At 45.3% G+C, this 23186-nt stretch overlaps 2 protein-coding genes across 4 annotated transcripts in view; both read right to left on the bottom strand.

Annotated features, from left to right (window-relative positions):
- The window catches only part of LOC138746769 (1-phosphatidylinositol 4,5-bisphosphate phosphodiesterase delta-3-like), a 44912-nt gene extending 41768 nt beyond the window's left edge, over positions 1-3144 (bottom strand). The window contains exon 1 of one of the 3 annotated variants that reach the window (XM_069905170.1): positions 2735-3144. In XM_069905170.1, coding sequence (XP_069761271.1) covers positions 2735-3095 — 361 coding nt within the window. In that variant the 5' untranslated portion in view covers positions 3096-3144. Of the gene's footprint in view, positions 1-2730 lie in introns of all 3 variants that reach the window. The other 2 variants (XM_069905169.1, XM_069905171.1) reach the window with 2 other exon arrangements.
- A 13370-nt stretch (positions 3145-16514) lies between these two features.
- Positions 16515-23186, bottom strand: part of dcaf7 (ddb1 and cul4 associated factor 7) — a 30531-nt gene continuing 23859 nt past the window's right edge. Inside the window, exon 6 of the mRNA XM_069905167.1 lies at positions 16515-23089. Coding sequence (XP_069761268.1) covers positions 22917-23089 — 173 coding nt within the window. The 3' untranslated portion in view covers positions 16515-22916. The remainder of the gene's footprint in view (positions 23090-23186) is intronic.

Below are 23186 nucleotides of genomic sequence, written 5' to 3'. Positions count from 1 at the left end.
AGGGGCAGGGCCTCGGCCTTTCAGAGCTTCCCTGCAGGGTCCTACTGCTTGGCCGTTCCTCCCAACGCAGTTTTAATCACCTGTAGAACAGGGTCAGCGGCAGCCTTGCTTCCACCGAGGACCAAGATGGTGGTGCCCACATTCAGCAGCCAGACATCGGGGGATGAGGGCACTGAGGAGGCAGTGGATCAGAGCGGGAGAAACCTCCCTCATCCCCACCTAGAATGGGAAGCTCTAGAGAAGCCTGCCAAGAAGGAGGACCATGGTAGGGGACCAGATCAGCCACGCCAGGCCAGAGGAAGGCATCCAGGGAAGTTACCGTCAGGCCTGTAGAGAGATCAGGGCTGACCCCTACCTGCTATGCCAGACTCCAGCTGGCCAAAGGACTCACACTAGGCCACGGGTTGCTGGTACTGGCTCCTGCGAACAAGGACTCGTGTCCATACCACAGCCAGCAGGCCTCGTGAGAGGACTCGATTCACAGAGGTCACATCGTCATCAGAATCAGAGGAGGGGGTGAGATCACGGACACTTCATGTCTCTGACAGGAATCCCTTTTGCTTTTGAAGCCAAACAAGAAAATCTGCAGACGCTGGGGTCAAGTACAATTCACAAGCGCAGCAGGTCACACAGCATCCATTAGCAGGAAAGGATGACCAACGTTTCGGGCCTGCACCCTTCATCAGATAGGACTCTCTTTTGTTATATAGAGCTTAGACGGGGTAAATGAGGTTGGGTGAGACAATAACCGGAGGACAAGGGCTAAGGGTGAAAGGGGAAAATGAGGAGGAACTTTTTCACACCAAGTGGTGGGGGTGTGGAACGAACTGCCAGCTGAGGTGGTGAATGCGGGCTCAATTTTGACATTTAAGAAATATTTGGATAGGAGGGGTGTGGAGGGATATGGTCTGAATGCAGGTCAATGGGTCTGAGCAGAATAGATGGGGTGTAGAGTTCATTCAAAGTCCTCAGAAGATCTCTAGCCTAAGAACGCTTTAAACTCACAATGTGAATTGCATGGGTGGCAATGTTCAAGACTCCTCTCCAAACGCATCAGCACCGAGTTTCGTCAACCTGACTGATGTACTCCATGATAACGTTTACACACCCAGGCCCTATTCCCAGACTTGGCAACAGAATAGAGAAAAACAGAAATGCTGAAGGAATTCATCAGGGCTCACAGTGTCCGCGTGAGGTAAAGATGTATTATCTATAAGTACATTCCCATGTCTGCAGGGGATTTCTTTGGAGGTTGTAGGTTCATTGGGTTGCACAGAGTTGTGGTCCAGAAGGACCTGCTACTGTGCTGATGTCTACATTTAAATTAAAGGAAAGAAAAGGGAGGGGTGCAGATCAACAAAGTGTAATGGTATGGAGATAGGACTGGAGAGGGGAGGGATGGGAATTGACCGGGGTGGGGGAAAGGGAACTAAAGAAGCTCTCGGGATAGATGGGGCACAGAGTGGCTCACAGGCCTGACCTATCCCTCCGTCCTTGATTAAACTGCTCCCAAAGACAGGAAACACTTAATTTGAATGTCAGCTTGTGTGCTGTTGACCCACAGTGGGTCAGTGGTCCTGAATGACACAATGAACACAAGACCCATTTCCCAATGGGCTGTAGAAATACTCAAGCCTTGTGTGTGATTGAACTCACAGCAACTTTCACTGACAGCAAAGCCATGATGAGAGGAAACAGGTTCTGCAGACCCTGTGATTTGGGTAAATGCACTAAATTGCTGGGGAAACTCGGCTCCTGCAGCTTCACCCACTTCCATTGAATGTATTACTCCAGCTGCCTGGGTCTGAGGGGCGGCGGGGGGGGGGGGGGGCGGACGACTGGGCCCGGGGGGCGGAGGGGTGGAACGACTGGGTCTGGGGGACGGAGGGGTGGGAACGACTGGGTTCGAGGGGAGGAGGGGGGGATCGGGTACGAGGGGTGGAGGGTGGGGGACCGGGTCGGGGTGGGGGACCGGGTCGGGGGGGGGGTGGGAGACCGGGTCGGGGGGGGGGTGGGAGACCGGGTCGGGGGGGGGGGTGGGAGACCGGGTCGGGGGGGGGGGGGTGGGAGACCGGGTCGGGGGGGGGTGGGGACCGGGTCGGGGGGGGGGGGTGTGGACCGGGTCGGGGGGGGGGGGTGGGGACCGGGTCGGGGAGGGGGGGTGGGGACCGGGTCGGGGAGGGGGGGTGGGGACCGGGTCGGGGAGGGGGGGTGGGGACCGGGTCGGGGAGGGGGGGTGGGGACCGGGTCGGGGAGGGGGGGGGGAGACCGGGTCGGGGGGTGGGGGGGAGACCGGGTCGGGGGGGGGGGTGTGGACCGGGTCGGGGGGGGGGGGGTGGGGACCGGGTCGGGGGGGGGGGGGAGACCGGGTCGGGGGGGGGGGGGAGACCGGGTCGGGGGGGGGGTGGGGACCGGGTCGGGGGGTGGGGGGGAGACCGGGTCGGGGGGGGGGTGGGGACCGGGTCGGGGGGGTGGGGACCGGGTCGGGGGGGTGGGGACCGGGTCGGGGGGGTGGGGACCGGGTCGGGGGGGTGGGGACCGGGTCGGGGGGGTGGGGACCGGGTCGGGGGGGTGGGGACCGGGTCGGGGGGGTGGGGGGGTGCTCCTCAGCTCCAAGCCCCGCAGCCTGCCGCAGGGATGAAGCTGTCACGGGGAAACGTGCCGGGAAGCCCCTTCTTTGCTCCACGGAGACGATCTCTCCCTCCCCGCTCCCGACACGACCGCTCTCACCGACTTTCTGGAAGGCTTTCAGGGCGATTCTGCCGACGTCTCCGTCCTGCTCCCGGGCCTCCGATCCTCGGGACCTGCTGCCGATCATAGTCCTTCTTCCCGCACCCCGGCGCCGGGGTCTGGGTCCTGCAGGCGGGGGTCTGGGCCGGGGCCGGGGGTCTGGGGGCCGGGGCCGGGGGTCTGGGGGCCGGGGCTGGGGGCCGCGTTGGCCGCTCCTTCCTCTCACTGAGTCGGAGCTGGGACTGACTCACTCGCCCAAACTGCCCCCGCCCGCTACTTCTAACCCGGCCGCTTTCGTTCGCCCAACTCTCTATAAGGAGGGGCCGGTCCCAGATGAGGAGAGGTTGGAATGAAAGTAATTTCATCCGGTCCCGTCTCCCCCCCCCCTCAACGCTCCCATTCACATTCACTGCTGCTCAGCTGAGGTCTCCCCTGGGCGGGGGTCGACCCAGGCGCTGGGGTCTCAAGATACAGTCCAGGCCCTTCAACCCACAATGTTGTGCTGACCTTTGTAACCCTGGCCTCCACCACCATCCCAGGCCCCCACCCCTCTGTTTCGAAAATCTCCCCTCCATCTTCCTTCCCTCACCTCAAACCAGATGCCCTCTGATATTCGCGCTGCCCCTCAGCATCTCCTACACTTCCATGGCCATCCCTCATCTTTGTTGCTCCAGAGAAAAGCTTTGTCAGCCTTGCAATGAGGGGAAATGTCCTCCCCTTGAGACCAGTAAATCTTTTTAAATTCTCAATGCGGGAAGGCTGAGGGTTCAGTCGTTGAGTTTCTACGAGGAGTGAAGTCTGCAGTCACTGCGGTTGGAGTCGAAGCGCAGAAATGCTGGGGGAATCGGCCGGACTCGCAGCGTCCACAAGAGGTAAAGACGAGTCGGGTCTGGTCAGTGCTGAAAGGCTCTGGGAACGTGACAACTTTCACCGCCAGATTCCAAGACCCTTTCTCTCCCGACGTTATCCGACAACACTGAATAGCAATGTTATTTCAAATGGTTTGGCTTCCTGAAAAAAATCGGGAATTATGATAGATGATTTCAAGCTGAACACAAAGATAATTTCAGGTTTCCTGGATCACGTCGAAAGTTGGAGAAACATTAAATCAACTTGTATTGAATTTAGCCTCTTTAATTGCATAATGATGTGGACACATTACATTAGTTCAAATGACCGAACGACAATTTTCATTTGTACTCGGCATCTGATGCCTCTCATGTCAGTGTCCAACAATAGTCAGCCAGCATTGATGAATTCCAGTTGCCCTGATCCCTCTTTTCCATGGTCACGACGTCCTGGTGAAACCTTTCACCGTGCTCGTCACTGACGGCACCAAGATCAGCAGGGATGAGGTCCGAGGGCGAACGCAGAAAATGGGTCGCACTTTGTAGTTTTGTCTGCTTGACAGAGTTAAAATATGACAAGAAATCACAAAAATAGGTTATATCTTTAAAAAAAAGGTACATGATAGAAAAACCTTAAAATGTTTTTCATGATCAGCAGCCAAAAATCCATAAAATAAATCCCAGAGTGTTCGGGAAGCAAAATTTTCATGGTCTGGTGTAATTTACCTCAACTTAACATTTTCTCTGGAAAAACTTTAGTTTTACTTCACACCACCTGTTATACCTTTGTGTGGGTTAAGTTGTCAGGGCTTTTGCACTCTCTGTCACTACACATGAAGATGAGGTTGTCAATATTTTCCCTGAGGTAGGGAAGTCTAGAACGAGATGCACAGGTTTAAGGTGAGGGTCAGAAACTTAAATAAGGTCTGAAGGGTAAGTGTCTCATGCTGTAGGGTGGTGGTGGCAGGTACTGTAGCAATATTTAAAGACCATTTGGACAGGTAATGGGTAGGAGATTTCTACAGATGTGTGGTGGAAAGTGTGCTGACCGACTGCATCACCTGGGGACACCAATACCCCTGAGTGTAAAGTCCTGCAGAAGGTAGTGGACACAGCCCAGAACATCACAAGAAAATCCCTCCCCACCATCAAGAATATCTACAGTCAGAGAGCAGCAGGAAATCATCAAGGACCCACCACACCCAGCACACGCTCTGTTCTCGCTGCTGTCATCAGGAAAAAGGGATCAGTGCCACAAGACTCGCACCACCAGGTTCAGGGACAGCTGCTCCCCCTCCACCATCAGACTCTTCAACAACCACCTCAGTCAGGGACTCATTTAAGGACTCATACTTTTGTACTTTATTGATTTTTTTTTCTCTGTATTGCAGTTTGTTTACATGTACACTAAGTCATGTTTTTTTTGCATTGCCAATAGTGGTAATTCTGCCTGGCTTACGGCAAAAAGGATCTCAGGGTTGTATGTGATGTATGTACTCTGACCATCAATCTGAATCTGAGAGGAGCAGAGGGATATGGATTGAATGTAAGTGGCTCGGTGTGGAATGACACTGCAGTCAGCATGGTTGAGCTGGGCTAAATGAGGTACTATATTTGACAGAGATCAATAGGTTTGTAAATGTTAAGGGAATGAAGGGGTAAGGCAAGGTACCAGCGCTGTGGTAATCAGCTGTGGTGGAAGAGGAGTGCGGAAATTCGTGCTCCTGTTTCTACTCAACATTTTGCTTCAATCCCTTATTAATACTTTTGATGTACTCAAAATTCATAAAACCTCTACCTAAGACCTTCCCACCTCCGGCACTTTGCCTTTGGTCCCACCGATCAAACACTAATTGTCACTTTAAGACAAGTTTATTGTCATCTGATTGTACAAGTACAACCCAACAAAGCAGCTTTCTCTGGTCCTCAGTGCAAAACACAGAGACACACAACCAGACATAATACACACACAGGACAAGTATTCATCTATACAGTTAAATAACTATTGTTTTGTGAATATGAGAGCCTCAGATGGTTAGTGTGAACAGTTCCTTTGACGTGTTTTCTTTCTCAGGGTATCTTCCACAAAGTTAAACAGCTTCAAAAACCGAGGAACTCCAGAACATGAGGTTTTGAGGGGAAAAATTTTTTCAGTGGAAGCTGGAGGAAAAAAAAAGATGATAATTGGCTAAAATAAAAGCAAAGGATAGATGTATTTTTAAAAAATAATTGGTTGCTTTAATCTGGAATAAACTGCCAGAATTGTTGTTGAGACAGATTCAATGATAACCTTCAAAATGGAATTGAGATCCAAACTGTAATTTTTTTTTTGTTTCAAAGCGAAAGGAATCTTTCATGTTCGTTTCTCTGGAGAAAAGGATTGGATTGTGCTGTGCAATTGGCCACAAAAATTAAATAAAATTGCTGAGGATTGTTGGAGCCAGTAAAGGATGGTTAGCAAGATGGGAAGAGAATTCAGAATAAGCCAGCTGAGATCTTTGAAAAGGAGTCAAATTTTCAACAAAAGACGTGAATTGGGTACATTACCAGCACCATGAGAAGGTAAATGGAGTGAGAGTTCACATAGAACATTACAATACAGAAAAAGGCCCTTCAGGCCTATTATGCCTAGTCCCTCTGACCAGCACCTGGACCTTAGCCCTCCACACCCCTCCCATCCATGTACCTGCCCAAATTTTTCTTAATGTAAAAAATTGAGCCCACATTCACCCTTAACTCATGTCCTCTGGTTTGTATCTCACCTGCCCTCAGTGAAAAAAGCCGACCTAAATTTACTCTGTCTGTCCCCCTCACAAATCGAAATACCTCTATTCCCAAATCTCCCCTCATTCTTGTAGGCTCCAGGGAATAAAGTTCTTTTAACCTTTCCCTGTAATTCAGTTCCTGAAGTCCAGGCAACATCCTAGTAAATCTTCTCTGCACTTTCTATCTTATTGAAATCTTTCCTGTAGTTCGGTGACCAAAACGATTCTCCACATTTGGCCTCATAGTTTCAACTTCACCACAACCTCCCAACTCCTATCCTCAAAACAGATCCAGATAAAATATTCTCCATGTTGTTAAAAAGAGCAAAGAAGTCAATTGCTGAGATTCTCACAACATTCCTCTGTGGTGGCTGAGGGAAGGACCATTGCATAAAAAGGGAGAATGTAGAAATCGTGGCCAATGCATTTACCTTCACTGGTGGACAGTGTAAATCTTCATTAAGGCACAGAGTAGCCTGGACATGTGGAGCAGTTAATCCTGCTGTCTCACGACTCAAGAGCCAGCATCAGTTCTGTGGTGCTGTCCCCAGCTGTTCCGGTTCCCTCATGCCTCCTAAGGATGTGCTGGTTTTGGAGGTGAATTGGCTGCTGGGAATTGCCCACTGAGCAGAAGAATCAACTTGTCAGGGAGGGAGTTGGCCCAGGGATCAACACAGAATAGAAATTTACAGATCAAGTGCTGGTCACTGGGAGTATTAGAGGGACATTTAATGCTTGGCACAGACAGGGCTTGCTTTTGTTCCACATGACTGTGTGAGTGTACACCCCCTCCCCAAGGGCAATAAGAGATGGGCAATGTGGTTAGCATTGCCCAGATTCCACAAAGTGAATCCAAACAGAACTTCAACCATGATAAAAAACTAGGTTTGAAAATTAAGGGTAGACTGATGCTAACAATATCCTTCTGCTGAAGACCACATCTTTGATGGTGGTCCCCATGGCTGATATGTCCGTGTTTGCAAAGCCCACCAGCTCCTGATGCTGCACAGGGGTCCAGGTCAGACTTCCCTCTGATGCTAACAATGAAGACAAGACCTCTTCCAGTTTGTGCTGAGAGTTAGGGCCAGGATGACTGGGTCTCAGCCCACTGTCTGAACCTTTCTTCAACAGCAACAAGAAGCAGGAGGGCCTCAGCGGGTCAGGCAGCATCTGTGGAGAGAGAGATGAACAGGCAACCTTGTGGCTCAGGACCCTTTCTCGAGGCCCTCCTCTTTCTTCAGCAACAGGTCGCTGGATTTTTATGTGCAGAGTCCACACCATTAAAAATGAACTTAGGCTGGAATCTATGTCCTTGCAATTTGTTACAATTCCACGACACAACTCACTCTCTCACATTCCACAAATGTTTTGGTTATTCCTCTAAACATGACAGACTGTAAAAGAATCCCATTAAGGACCAGGGACAGGACATACTGATATAAAACAGGACATATTGAGTCATCCGGCTCCCTGAAGTGTGAAGCACAGATAACATTTCAGCTCATCCATAAAGTTTGTCTCCCCAAAAGATTTATTCTGTTCCCCGAGCTACAGGCACTGCCAGACCTGCCAATTGTTCCAGGAATCTTTTATTTTAAACATACTGAAACCTAGTTAAATTAGTCTGAAGGCAGAGCAGATATTCAATGATTGAGTAGATTCAAGTCCTGGTCATATACAAATAATATACAATGTCATTAAAAAATGTAGAAACATAATGCGAGATTAATGCTTGGCCACAGAGGACCTCGTCAAGGTTTACACAAGAGAAATAGTATCAACTGACGAACTTGTGCTTGGAAAGTTCATTTGATTAAAGACTGTTCTAGTTCTCCTGTGGCTAACTGACCATGTTCCACCTTCCATGTAAACACATCCTCGCCCCATTCACCGTTCCCACTGACCTTGTTGGCATGTTTCATCCCGATTGTCACCAACTCAGTTTTAAAATGTTCATTATTGTGATGGAGTTTTTTCATGGTGTTGATCCTCTCAGTTCCCCACTTCCTCCAGCTCCCATGACCTTGACCCTTTCTGTTTCTCTTCCCCCGCCCACCCCCTCACCTGCTCTCTCCAGCCCACAGGAACATACCATTCCTCCAGTTCTGTCCTCTTGGGCACCCCATGTTCACTTCATCCTCCTTCTTCGGCCATAAATCTTTCTTTGTCTTTAAAGTGTTCCAGAAGGCTCCCCTGCCTGATGGGTTGTGATCACAGCTCCCACTCCCTCTGCAGTGTTACACACTGAAGTGTTTTGGTTCAAGGAGCCAGGCTGGATTGCTGTGTAGACACAACGTGATAGAGACCCAGTTCTTCTTAATGTGGAGGGGTGAAGTCTGATCTGTGAGATATTTGGACGTCACTACAAGCTGGAGACTCTCTTCAACTGGACACCATTAACATCAACTTCTCCAACTTCCCCCGAGTCCCTGTTTCCCTCTCCTGTCTTCTTTCTTCCAGCTCCCACCCCCTTCCCTCTCCTGTCAGAGCTGCCCTCCCATCTGTATCCACCTATGACCTCTTACCCATTAGCCTGTGCCCCTCCCCTCATCCCTCTGCACCATTTTATCCAAGTGCCGGCCTGCTTTCTCCTCATACCTTGTTGAAGGGCTCAAGGCTGAAATGTTGGTGACCCTTTACTTTCTATAGATGCTGTGTGACCGGCTGAGTTTCTCCAGCACGGTTGTTAGCTGTTCAAAGTGAAACCTGCTGGAGGGACTGAGAATGCTGCACAGAATTGCCTTTGCACAATGTGTGTCACTGAATGTGACGCGTGGGGTGCACATCTCTGCCTATGTCATGGTCTGTGTCACATGTTGTGGAGCAGTTCCCTTGCACTGTGGTTGGGTGGCACTGAATATAGTGGCTGGCGGGCACTGCTGTCTGGCTCCCAGCAGCTACCCTTTCCCGTCTGTTGGTGGAATTACTGCATTTACTTTAATTAAATGCAATTGCATCTGCTGCAAAGAGGCATGTCATTAATCGCCCCTGCCCACTGATGAGTAAGCTGAAAGATTAAAGCCAGTCTGAAAAGCATCCTCATTAAGTCACCCTCCTAGTTTCAGCGTTGAACCAATCACGAAGGGAGAATTTAACAACAAGGGCTCAGACCGGATACGTCAGAAAGAAATCTTTACCTCCAATGGCTGCTGAGTTCTTCCAGCGTTTCTGCTACAATTACAGCATCTGCAGACTTTCACCTTTCATTTAACATTGGCCCTGGTATTCACAGGCTGGATCTGATTCACCAGAGTGCGTTACAGACCCTCATTGTTGATGCTCAAATTGCAAACCCAACCCAAGACCGTGACACTTTGTGTTTGGTGTTATGATTCTCCAGCCGGAAAATACACAGTTCTTGTTCAGCCCCAAGTGACATATTCCCACAACACGGCATTTTCCTTCAGAGTTCAATTCACAGATCAGTCTTTGTTCCCTTGCTGGCTGCAGTACCCAAGGCAATTGGAACACCTCAATCTTTCTGTCTCCAGCCCATTCTTCATCTTTAAAGTGTTCCAGAAGGATCCCCTGCCAGATGGGTTGAGATCACAGCTCCCACTCCCTCCACAGTGTTACACACTGAAGTGTCTTGGTTCATGGAGTCAGCCTGGATTGCTGTTTAGACACAACGTAATAGAGACCCAGTTCTTCTTAATGTGGAGGGGTGAAGTCTGATCTGTGAGATATTTGGATGTGACTACATTTAACATTATGAGGGGGATAGACTCTGAACGATCAAGTCTTTAAAATTATCATTTATTTTCTGCATTTTATGTTATCGGACCTGATAATTTCTTAGTTGCAATTACTGTCCTAGAAATCTGTTCCATTTTTAGTTGCCATGCACTTTATAAGTCTGCACAGTATTGGCTTAATTTCTTCAACAATTTTCTCTTCTCATCTTTATGTACTTGAATTTCCTTCACCAGCTTCATTCTTTATTTATCTAATTGAACTACTTTCATATATTCTCTTTATTTTTGAAGTATAACTTATTATTTGACCTCTCAAATATGCCTTCATAGAATCCCATGATGTAAACTTACTCACAACTGAATCTTCATTACTATCTAGAAAAATGTTTATCTGTTGCCTCATATACAAAGTGGTATTTAACCTCCATCTATAACTTATCTTTTGTTCTTCCAAATGAAATAAACAAAATTAAAGGTGAATGATCTGATAAAACCCTCACTTGATATTCCACTCTTCGTCGTGAAATTGTGCAGAAATTAAAAACGTATGTATCCATGAATATGCTTTAAATCGAAAAGAAGAAAGAGAATAATCTCTTTCATTTGGGTGGATTTTTCTTCAAATATTCACTAAATCCATAGCTTTAATCAAATCTGTTACCATTTTGCTACCTTATTTTTCACTGTTTTATCTCCCAATTGATCTAATTTTGGGTCCAAAGCAAAACTAAAATCCCCTCCCAATATAACTTTTCCCTTGGCATTTCATAAATTCATGAAGGACATTGCATAAATTTGCCATCATCTACATTTGGTGCATGTACATTTATTAAGGTCCATTGTTGCAAATAAATCTTGCAATTTACCCTAATGTTTCTTCCTGCTACATCTATACTAATATCTGATATTTTAACTGGTAAATATTTATTAATTAATATTACTATGCCTCTAGCCTTAGCATTAAAAGATGATGCTATTACTGTCCCTACCCAATCTCTTTAATTTTTGATGTTCGTTTTCCATCAAATGTATCCTAGATTTTGTACTTTAAATGGACGGGAGGGGGGAGGTAGGGAGGGTGGGATGGGAGGAGGGAGGGGGGAGAAAATGGCACTGTATATATTTGAAAAGGAAAAAGTATGTATCATGGTTAATGTGGTTTATGGTGTGAAAAATAAAAAATTTTAAAAAAAAATGTGTTTCTTGTAAAAAAAGCTATGTCTGTTTTAATTTTTTTCATATAAACTAATAATTTTTTCTGCTTTATTTGATTCTGAATCCCATTAATATTAATACTAATAAAATTCAATTTATCAGCCATCTAAACTCTCATAAAATCCAATAACCATCCAATTTTCCATCTCCACTCCTCCTACATCCAAAATATGAACTAAATATTTCATAAATCAATCATTAAATTTAGGTGCATTAAAGAGAAAAAAGAAAGGAAACAAAGAAAATAACTGAAACCCCATTCCCCTCCCCCCATGTTATTAACAGTGTGTCTTTACACCCCTGATCTATAAGAGTTGTGATTGAAAACCACACCCACTCACTAGATTCAGCGGAGGCCAGGCTCATTCTCTCACCCAACTCCCCCAAAATTTTACTATCTCTTATTCCTCAAACTTACAATGATCAATTTAAAAAAAAAACAGATCTATTGGGTAGAAATTGTCCTCTCTAATATTCTCTCTCCTCCTAAACTTATATAATTTCATTATACATCCCCAACTGCAATCTTTCCACTTCCTCTCTCTTCAAATATCTCCCAGTTCTCATCTCATTTTCTCAGGCTACGAACCTGCAAACACTTTTACTTCATTGGGTTCCGTAAAAAAAATCTGTTTTTGCCCTCTGGAACAAAACCTTTTAACACTGCCTTAAAACAAAAGTGTAGCCTTTTTTCCAGAACACATTTTTTAACAGCATTAAATTCATTTCTTTTTTTAAACAAATCAAAACTTATATCAGGATAAAAGAAAACCTTATCATTATAAATCAATGGCGATTGTCTCTCCTTCGTTTGCTTTGCAGCCAGCTCCAAGATCTTCTCCCTCACTTCATAATGAAGCAACTTGACCAGAATTGAACGTGGCTTCTGATTTGGCTGTGGCTTAGGTCAAAATGCTTGATGAGCTTTTTCAATCTCAATATTTCCTTGAAATTCAGTTACCCCCAAAGTTTGCAGAATCCAACGTTATAAAAATCTCTTCATATCTTCCACTCCGTCACCTTCCTGAAGTCCACCAATTTCTATATTATTTCTTCTTCTAAAATTTTCTAACATATCAATTTTGAGTTAACTTTCTTCATTTGCTCTTTAACATGCTGAATTTCAAATTCATTACCTCACTTCAAATTTTTGCTCCATTTGAGACAACCTTCTTCGTAGAACCGTTATTTTCAATTTTAAACTTCTATTGTTAACTGTGACAAAGTTTGTTGGAAAGAATCCATAAACTTCTTCATTTCAGTTGTGGATATACAAGTCTCCTGTATATTTTTACCAAATTACAGCTATCTTCTCAGAACAGAAACAGAGAACACCAAGTCCTCCAGATCCATTGGCAGGGTAAGTGAACCAATGTCACTATCTCCTAAAGCAACATGCAAAGCACTGACCCTCCAGGTGGGAGGACTACATCTTTCACATGTCTGACACCAGACTCCCACTCCATGTTCCAAAGTAGAGATTCCAAGCAGGGCAGAGAAAATAATTCTCCTTGGAGCTGCAGAGGATGAGAGGTGACATGATGATGAGGCATTGATTGTGTGGAGAGATTTTCCCAGGGGCTGAAATGATGGTCACAAGAGAATACAAGCAGGTTTTTCCTGCAGAGAGTGTTGGGCGTGTGGAATTGACAGCTGGCAACGGAGGTAGAGGTGGATGTGTTTTTAATAGGTACATGGAGCTTAGAAAAATAGAAGGCTATAGGAAAGCTTAGTAATATAAGGTAGGGACATATTCGGCACGACTTTGTGGGCTGAAAGGCCTGAATGTCTAAATAGATCAACATGTAGTACAATGTTAGAACACGAGATGGCAGCACCTTACAGCTGCTGCAGTTTGCCCACCCCGCCACCGGATGGCGGTGTTGCCCTCAACATGTGGGTACTTGAAGATTCCTGACGCCAACACCAGATGGCAGTATTGTACCCAACATGTAGGCACTTGTAATTTGCTCACTCTGACACCAGATGGCGGTATTGTCCGGAACATGAGGGCATTGGCAATTTGCTCACTCTGACACCAGATGGCGGTATTGTCCCCAACATGAGGGCATTGACAATTTGCTCACCTTGCCACCAGATGGCGGTATTGTCCCCAACATGTGGGCACTTGCAATTTGCTCATTCTGACACCAGATGGCGGTATTGTCCCCAACATGTGGGCACTTGCAATTTGCTCATTCTGACACCAGATGGCGGTATTGTCCCCAACATGTGGGCACTTGCAATTTGCTCATTCTGACACCAGATGGCGGTATTGTCCCCAACATGAGGGCATTGACAATTTGCTCACCTTGCCACCAGATGGCGGTATTGTCTCCAACATGTGGGTACTTGCAATTTGCTCATTGTGACACCAGATGGCGGTATTGTCCCCAACATGTGGGCACTTGCAATTTGCTCATTCTGACACCAGATGGCGGTATTGTCCCCAACATGTGGGCACTTGCAATTTGCTCATTCAGACACCAGATGGCGGTATTGTCCCCAACATGAAGACACTTGCAATTTGCTCATTCGGACACCAGATGGCGGTATTGTTCCCAACAAGTAGTCACTTGCAGTTTGCGGACCCCGACACCAGATGGTAGTATTGTCCACATGTAGGCACTTGCAGTTTGCGGACTCAGACACCAGATGACGGTATTGTCCACATTTCTCGCTTCAAGCAGGACAGCAGGTCAGCAGGTCGTACCGCCGCACCCTCCCCGGGAACTTTCTCACCTTTTCTGCATCCTTTCCAGCCTGTCCCATGATTGCATTTTCTGTCTGTGAACATTAATGCTGTTTTGTCAGGTTGTATAATCAGATGATAATAAACTTGACCTGTTGTCACTTCCACTGAGCTGAGAATGAACCTACAGTGTGTCAGGGACTCCACTGGAAGTCCCAGCCATGTATGGCCAGGTGCAGCAGGCACCCACTCCGCTGTCCATCTGGTGGCAGGGTGAGCAATTTGCACAGATTGTTCCACACAACATCCACCTGCAGTGGAATGTCTACACGGACACCATCAAACCACAGTTTAGGAAATGAAGTTAAACAGGAATCACTGCAGATGCTAGGGTTGAGAACCGTGCACAAACATGCTGGAGGAACTCAGTAGGCCACGCAACATAAAAGGCAGTCAATGTTTTGGGCCTGAGCTGACATGTTCTTTTATTCCACATGCCATTCCCACACCTACAGCCCTGTGATGTGCCAAATCAAGGACCCCTGCAACACATCCAACCTTTGTATCATCTGCAAACTTGCAGACCTACCCTCCACATCTTCATGCAACATTTATAAAGATCACAAAGAACAGGGCTCCCAAAACAGATCCCTGCGGAACTCCACTGGTCACTGACCTCCAGGCAGAATGACATTCCATCTGCTTTCTGCAGCAAGCCAACTCAGAACCCAAGCTGCCAACGTTCCCTGGGTCCCACAACCCACCTCCTCCTGGAAGCAGATGTGACTGAAATTGAAAGTAGAATCCTTGCAGGAGGCAGGGTGTGAAGAAGTGTAGTTGAGGTTAGTGTGGGAATTAATGGGTTTATGAAAGATGCCGGCAGATAGTTTGTCTCCCAAAATGGAGACAGAGAGATCAAGAAAGAGGAGAGATCTAGCAGATGTGGACCAAGAGTAAATCTGATATCAGGGTGGAGGTGTGGCCACAAAATGGATGAAGTTGACGAACTCACCATGGATATAAGAGGGAGTGCCAATGTAGTCATCAATGTAACACAAAATAATGAGGCGCCTTGCCTGTGTAGGCATGTAGCATAGACTGCTCCACAGAGCCCACAAGACGACAGGCCAAGCTGGGCCCCATGGCCACCCCTTTGACTTGGGGCAAGTGGGATGAGCCAAAGAAGTTACTGGGAATGAGAACAAGTTCTGACAGTCAGAACTTCAGTTTTTGATTCATACAATAAAAATAAAAGCTCTAAAAAATGTAAATGCTGGAGAAATTGTAAACAAAGAATTTGGTGTAATGAGTAAAGAGCAGGCCTATTTTCTATCGGAAGAGAAAGTGGAGGTCCAAAGATCTTGGGAGTCCTTGTGCAGGATTCCCCAAGGTTAATATGCAGGTTGAGTCAGTAGTAAGGAAGACAAATGCAATTTTAGCATTCGTTTCAACAAGATGAGACTATAAAAGCAAGGATATTAAGCTAAGGGGATATTACAAGGGGTTGGTCAGAGCACAGAGTATTGTGAGCAGTTTTGGGCTCTGCATCCAAGGAAGGATATGCTGTATTGGAGAGGGGGTTCAGGGAGGTTTATGAGAATGATCAGTGGGATGAGAGGATTAATGTACAAGGACCATTTGATGGATTTGGGCCTGTACTTGCTGGAGTGTCTTTTTGGAATATACTGAATATTGAAAGAATTGGATAGTGGACAAGGAGATGATGTTTCCAGTAGCAGGGAGAGTAAGACTAGAGGGCAGAATAAAAGGATATCCCTTTAGAACAGGGATAGGAAGATTCTTCAGCCAGAGGGTGGTGAATCTGGGAATTCAGGAGCTCGGATGGTTGAGCAGCTGTGACTGGATAGCAAGTCTGCATTCAGGGCATCAGAAGCTTGGATGGGAGAGCAGTCGGGAACCTAGTTAAGAGTCCATGGGAGGGGTTGGGGAACTCTGGAGGGCAGGTGGCCCGGATCACGCTTGCACTCTACTAATTTCACTGCCCACCACACTTGCGCCATAATCATACCCACTAACACAACTGTGAGCACCAGCTCGTACAATTCCTGTCTCAGCCGACATTTCTTCAGGAGCTGCGCATTTTGTGTGTGGCTTGTGAACCGTGGCTTGGCCACCCATGGTGTATATAGATATATAAATCATCCATGTGCCTATGTAGTACAGATTCCCTTGAGTCCCTAACGCTCCAGGATAAATAACCTTTGCTTACAGCTAATACTTGCCAATGCAGCAAAGATTTGGTCAAGCACTGCAGATGCTGGCATCTTCAGCAAAGAATTGCTCGAGGAGCCCCCCAGAGCAGAGAGCATCCACCCAATCACAGAAATGTACACAGTGGGATTCAAAATCGTTGAATAAAACAGTCCACTGGAAATCAGCCACGGCCATTTTTACTTTAAATGGACACAGCAAATAATTGTGCCTGAACAAGTACTCACCATGGTCATCAGTGATGGAATTTGCTGCTTCTTCTCTGGAATACTTGGTCATTTTGTGAAAGTGGAAGAAAGATAACAGAAAAAGAGATAGAAGAGCAAACAACACTTGACACGCTTCAATATTTTTATTAAGAAAAAGTTAACATCTTCTATATATTCCAATGTAAACAAACATCCTAGAGATCTAAGAAAGCACTCAGCTATGCATTCAATAATTAACAGAAATCAGACAAAAAAAAAATCACAATATAAATACTAAAAGTGCCATTTACAGCATACAGAAGTGGACACGTAGAAATTTGCGGACATTTTAAATGAAAGAGGAATTGTTCCTTCATTGCAAGATGGAATCTACTTCCAATCAGAACTAGATTGTTGTTGAAATTAGATGTTGGGGATCAGCTGTAAGCATTGGGTCAACACTGAAACCCTCAGATAGCAAGGAAGAATTCAGTACAAACATACCTAGCTCGTATTGTTTAACAAGGTCAATATACAAGGAATTAAAATAAAGATCCCTGCCTCTCTCCCATGTACACATCTGAATAAACTAATATACAACAGCTAAGCTTAATCAGCTGTAACACATTAAAATGAAGAGGCCTTTAGAGTTACATCTAACTCTAGGGAAAAATGAACACAGGAGGAAAGGTGAATGGATTGGAGGTAACACAGATTATAACGTTACAACAGCAAGACAAGGAAAGGCTTAAGTTTACAGGTACAGTGCACGATGTGGAGTGGGAACGTCCAGGCTTGTGGTTGACTGCCTAAGTGCTATACTGACAGTGGAAGCCCAGTTGTGGGTGCTGAGACGTGAGCTGTTTGCGTCTGAAGCCAAGCACGTTCAATCTCCTCAAAACAAAAGCCCCCAACCACATCAAGGTGGGCAAGCAAATGGTAGTAGCCGTAACAGACTGAATATTACCCCCTCTAACAAACACTGCTTTGCCCTTCACACACGCACTAATACATTAAATACATCAACAGATTTAAAACTCAGGTCATGCTGGAAACTTGCCTGGAGCAGCTAATGAAAATTAATCGTGTAGGTCAGTAGTTCTCAACCTTTCCTCCCACACCCCCCCCCCCCACCCCGCTTTACCATCTTAAGTAATCCCTTACTAATCTATGCATCCTTAGGCATCAGTGCCCTGTGGTTAGTAAGTAGTAAGGGATTACTTAAGGTGGTATGTGAATGGAAAAAGGCTGAGAACCACTGGCCTGGTAGAAATTATATGGTAACCATCAGGCTGGAATCATCTCTAAAGGCCAGTAGCTCGAGGTAAAATATGCACTCACAATTCTGCAGCTGCTGCCTGGAAGAATGACCATAAAGGCATCAAGCCACTAGCAAAACAAATCTGCGATACTCCCACCTACCCACGAGCTGGGCTAGAATTCTTGTGATTGTTAGAGCAAGGTTCAACACTGTGCACAAACACAGCAGGCACATGGGCCAAGGCAGCAAATTAAAACTCTCCCTGTAAAGGAACAACTCATTAAAATAAACCCATGCAAATCAACTACACAGGTCAGTTTGTCAGTGGTTTAATCAACCAGTTGTTTAAGACTTTGTGGAAACATCTTTCTACAATGAAAGTCAGTGAAGATTGGAAATGAATTTTCCTATTCAGGTAGGAAGAGTCAATCTTCCACATGCCATTCTCCATTAAGATTAGATCAAGGTCAATTTAATGCCAATTTCTCATTTTGAATTTCTGTGCCATGGTCTCGCATTGGCACACACAGTGCACAAGTATTATGACCACATGATGCGCATCATACAGCAATGGTTCAACTAGCCAGCACTGGTCACTCAACTGACTTGGGCTTTCCAGTTTATATAGTTCAGTGCCGTTAGCCCCAGCGAGGGAAAGAAATAAATTCAGACTTGGAAAAGGAAACAAAACTGAGGTTTGATGTGCTTGGTGGTGGTGGAAGGGGGCCAGGAGGTGGGGTGTTTACAAATAGCTATGATGTGCAGTCTGCAATCTGTCAGCATCTTTGCAGCAATGCAGACCCAGCTTGTGACCTGCAGTTTGACTGCCCATACTGTGTGTGGCCTTAACATGTTCTGGTGGTGATCCACTGCATTTCCTCCTAACACCTGCCATATCCAAAATCTGCAGTCAGTGAGTTCATGAGGACACTGCACTTTGCCCATCGTATGTAGATGAGTGGTTAGAGAGCTGAAGCCGATGGCAATGTAGAGAATAAAATGTGCGAGCTCGGATCAGTGTAAAAACCAAATGGTTGATGGTCAGCATAGTCTCTGTGGGCAGAGGAGCCAGTTTCTGGCACTGTATCCCTCCACAACTACAAACTAAAGTATTAGAATACTCTTTTAAAAATGTTCAAATCAGCTTTGATTCTTGCATCTCTGCTCAGTAACCATGAGTATTTCACTCCTTACCCTACATCTCTCCAGAATTCCCTGTAGTATTATAACATATTTATAATGGATTATTCCATTTATCAGACTTCAAGATGACTGTAGTAAAGTTGCTGGTTTCTTCCTGAACAAATGCCAAACAGCTCTGAATTCCATTAAAATCACAATAGAAAAATGCCACAACACTGTACAAGATGAACCAAGTAGCATCTTCATGTCACACACGCTTACATATGTAACTGAATCTTCAAACTTGCATCCCCAATATTACAAAACCCTTCTCCCACCTTATCCCAGAGTCAATGTGAACCAAGCGGGAAGGTGTAGGCCTGGTAACCATAACTGTATGACAGTTTCATTCATACATTTTCCAAAAGGATTTTAATTTAACAAAAATCAGCATTTTCCTGACCGATTCCCTCCTTATTCAGGCCAGTATTACTCCAACTCATCTGCACTGCATCCAGAGAAGATAGCAAAGTTACCATGGGGCAAGGATTTTGGCAGACTGCTTTTTGTCTCTCTCAACCCAGGTGTCTTTTAGCTTTCATTACACAAAGGCAATCTTCAAAGCCATCAGCTTTTTGTCACTAACACATCCATGAACCAATTTATTTTTACATGGACTTCTCAGAACTGCAAGAGACTGATGCTCTTTAGCAAGGAAGGACTCGATGAGCATAGTCAGTGCTCCTTGTCATTTGGGATATGGTGATGTGAAACTTTGCAACAGCTGAGTGAGGAAAAGAGATTTAAAGTAAAAGCCTGGTCGTGGCATAGCTAGAATTCTGCCTCAACTAAAAAGAGTCCAGGGTCAAATCCGGTCTTGTTGTGTGGAGTTTGTACTTTCTCCCCATCAGCCCTCGTTCCCTCCCAACTCGCAAAGATGCGTGGGTTGCTACGTTAACTAGACATGATAAATTGGCTCTGGTGTGAGAGTGGTAGAAGGAAGGGGGCAGGGAGAGGGGTTGATGGGGAGTGGGCAGAAGAGGTTAGAGAAAGATTAGTGGAGCACCAAGATTGCTCAGTGAGGTAGCAAAGGGCTCAAGTGGCCTCCTGTGTCATAAAATATCAGAACTGCTGAGGCATTTACCAGGACGGGAACCTTTTGCCAACATCAAACAATTAAAGTGTTTTAAGAATGAAATGATTGGCAAAAAAAAACCCATTTCCCTCGGGTGTTTTTTCTGACTCGGGCAAAGAATTAATGGAAGAATTCATTAGGGACAGAGTGAAAACCTTGACAAAGAGTTCTGACACAAAGCCTTGACTGACCATTTCCACCCATGCATACTGCCTGACCTGATGAGTTCCTCAAATAATTCTGTCTGCTCGAGATTCCAGCACCTGCAATAACCTGTATGTCTCTACTTGCAGTTCTAAAATGGTCAGAGAAAGGGGATCAAACATTTTAAATAACTGGCTAACCAAGGTTTGAAGGGAGATTGCAGCACAAGGCTGAATGTCAAAGCTTTAGTTATGCCAACTTCACACGAGCTGGTCACTCTCTAAAGCCTGCCAGAGTTTGTACTCATCAGCATTATGCCAAGAATGAAATCAGAAAATACTGGAAACATTCAGGTCAGACAGCATCTGTGGAAAGATAATAGGGTTACCATTTCCTGCCTTTCCCAGTGTTCCCAGCATTCCTTATTTTCATTTCTGATTTTCCTCTTCTGCAGTTTTATTAACTTTCGAGTACAACTACTGAAAGGCATGAACTTGCACTTCAGCATTTTTCCCTTCAAATGGCAACAACTCCATTCCACTGACTGAATTGGAAACCCAATTGTTTAAGCAGGATCCCGTAGTCTATTTTACAGAGAAATCTGCCTCAGTCTGAAACCACCATAACGTTTCTGCAGTCAGGAAAATGAAAATGGGCCTGGATAGACTGAGCACAAATCGTTGGCTTTGCTCAGCTCACGCAATGCTGCAGTGTACAGGATGTTCATAAAATACACCAGAATCCAGGGAGGGTCATGTGAAGAGTTTAGCTATATTAAGTTTTCATGTGCTGACTCAAGCAAACCTCATTGCTCCATCTGCTGCCCTGGTAGAAAAGTCCAGTTACATTCCCTCTGGGAGAAGCATTCACTACACAAACAGAACCAGCTTCAGATCTAGATATAGAATGCCCCAAATCAGTAATTAGTAACTCAATTTCCAAAGTACGTTTTGCACCATACAAGGTAGAGGCATCTAGCATTTTACACCCAGTCTGACTGCACGACAAACAGAACACACTGTGCCCTTCCATTTTTTTTTAAAAAAAGATTACTATACCAGGTAAAAAAATGAACAGGAACGAGGCATCCACTGAATAAAGGATGTCAGGATGTCTCACTGCCAGTTCTTCCATGTCTGAGAACATGGGGTATTCCTCTCCCTCAATTTAATTAACTCGAGCTGTTTAATGTCTGCATGTACAGTGCACATCAATCCACAAGCCCACTCTTACCTCCCTCACTCTATACCCAGGCCAAGATGCAACATCAAGAATTCACAACTCCTGCTGCAGAACGACCCCATCAAACTCACAAATGCAAGTTACATTCTAGGTGATGACAAATTAGACCAACTGCATGAGTTGTGACAATGAATAAAGCTTTGCCGGGATTGCAGAGCCTAAAGCCACTAGTTTTTTTTAAATTGCTTTTTCAATTGTACTTCATCACAGTACCTCTTTTAGTCAATATCAAACACTGCTTCTCATTAGGGGGGTGCAAACAGAGCAGCTGAAAAGGTTGCATGTTAAGACCAGTTGCCTGACAATACACCATTTCCTAAAAGGACCGACTTTTAGCATGGACAATCAGCAGAAAGGCAGATTCAAGTGGCTGTCCGACATATTGCTGCATCTACTTGCAGTGAAGTTTAATTAATCGCCTCTCACTGAAGCACAACGTTAGAGCAGCGAATACCAAACATCCTTGTAATCACCAAACCCCTTCCACCCCAAAGTACAAAGCAGGTACAGTAAAAAAAAAGCTATGATCTTGAGGGAGAGTGAGAAGTTCTTGCATTCAGGATGCTAGACTTCAGCATGACTCGTACTGCACAGAACAGAACTGTGTTCCTCAGACTGGAATCACATGCTCCAAATTCAGCCCGTTTATATTAGAAAGCAAACAGAAGGGCAACAATCGCAACAGATTCCAAAAGTTGGCACACAGGATTTCAAAGTCCATTCATAGTTTCATAATTCTGTTATAGGAAAGTTGGTGGTGGCTTGGTGAATGGGTCATTGAAAAGGAAAGCTCATTTCACTTTTGATTAAACAAACTGGAGACATTTGATGCAACCAAATTAAAATGACAAGTGACTCTGGTGTCAGTCGTTGTAGTAAAAGTTCTCTTTCCTGCATCACATTATATAGTTTTGTCTCTACTTCAATGGCAAAACAATACCTTGTGGGCACCGCAAAAGCCAATAATGCCACAAGGCTAGACTTGGAGAGGCAAACCCACCAAAAGCACAATAATGCCCTGTAGACTTGTTTCATCCTACAAATGAGGGCTACGTACCAGGACCATTTCAAACATGTCCCTAAAACCTCGTACAACAAAATTCACGAGATATTCCAGAGGTGCTTCACTCCAATCTGGGAACTTCATTATGGGCCAAATTGGCTTCAAGCTGCCAAATTATTCCTGAAAAGAAGGATCCTAATCTTTTGAAGTCAAAAGAAAACCATTGTTACAAGCCCAGCTTGGAATATGGGAATACAGTCTCCATCTGGCACACAGCACATCATCTGATGTAGCGAATTAGGGAACAAGCTTGTTCCATAACTAGTTAAACCCAGACTGAGCTATTTCAGTCATAAAAATATGGTCATGTTATTAGTAACTCTTTAGAAAACATTTCTACTGTGATACATGTACATTACCAGAGGGTTAGCCGATCAAATGAAAATATGCTCTCCTAACTGGTTCAGTTATTTGCTTTAAGGTGAGGATGGGTTAAGGATCCAAAGAGTTGATTTGGACCCAGAAGCAGCCAATTGCACTCAGAATATACTAACAATCTGCACATTCTCAACTTTAACTCTTTTCTCCCATTCACACACAACAGCCCCCATCAGCCCTCCCTCATCTAGTGTCAGTCATCAGAACTAAACCCGCAAGATCTCCAGACAGTTGTTATAGCAGATGGCTATCCAGTCAGGCTGGGTTGATGCCCACTGGACGTTGTTGATCTCTCCCTCCGCTGTGTATGCCAAGATGGGATCTTCAATGGCACGTGGCATCTGCTGAATATCCCAAATAAGTGCCTGGTGGTCATCCGCTTCAAACAAAAAAGTGTTGATTTAGTTAAAAATAAGGGCATCAACCTTCAAAGTGTTAAAAGCAAGACACAACTCCGGTGACATTCTTATCACACC

Source organism: Narcine bancroftii, chromosome 12 (genome assembly GCF_036971445.1).
Source record: "Narcine bancroftii isolate sNarBan1 chromosome 12, sNarBan1.hap1, whole genome shotgun sequence".
In the NCBI taxonomy this organism is placed as follows: Eukaryota; Metazoa; Chordata; class Chondrichthyes; order Torpediniformes; family Narcinidae; genus Narcine; species Narcine bancroftii.
This window is presented reverse-complemented; position numbering and strand designations above follow the sequence as displayed.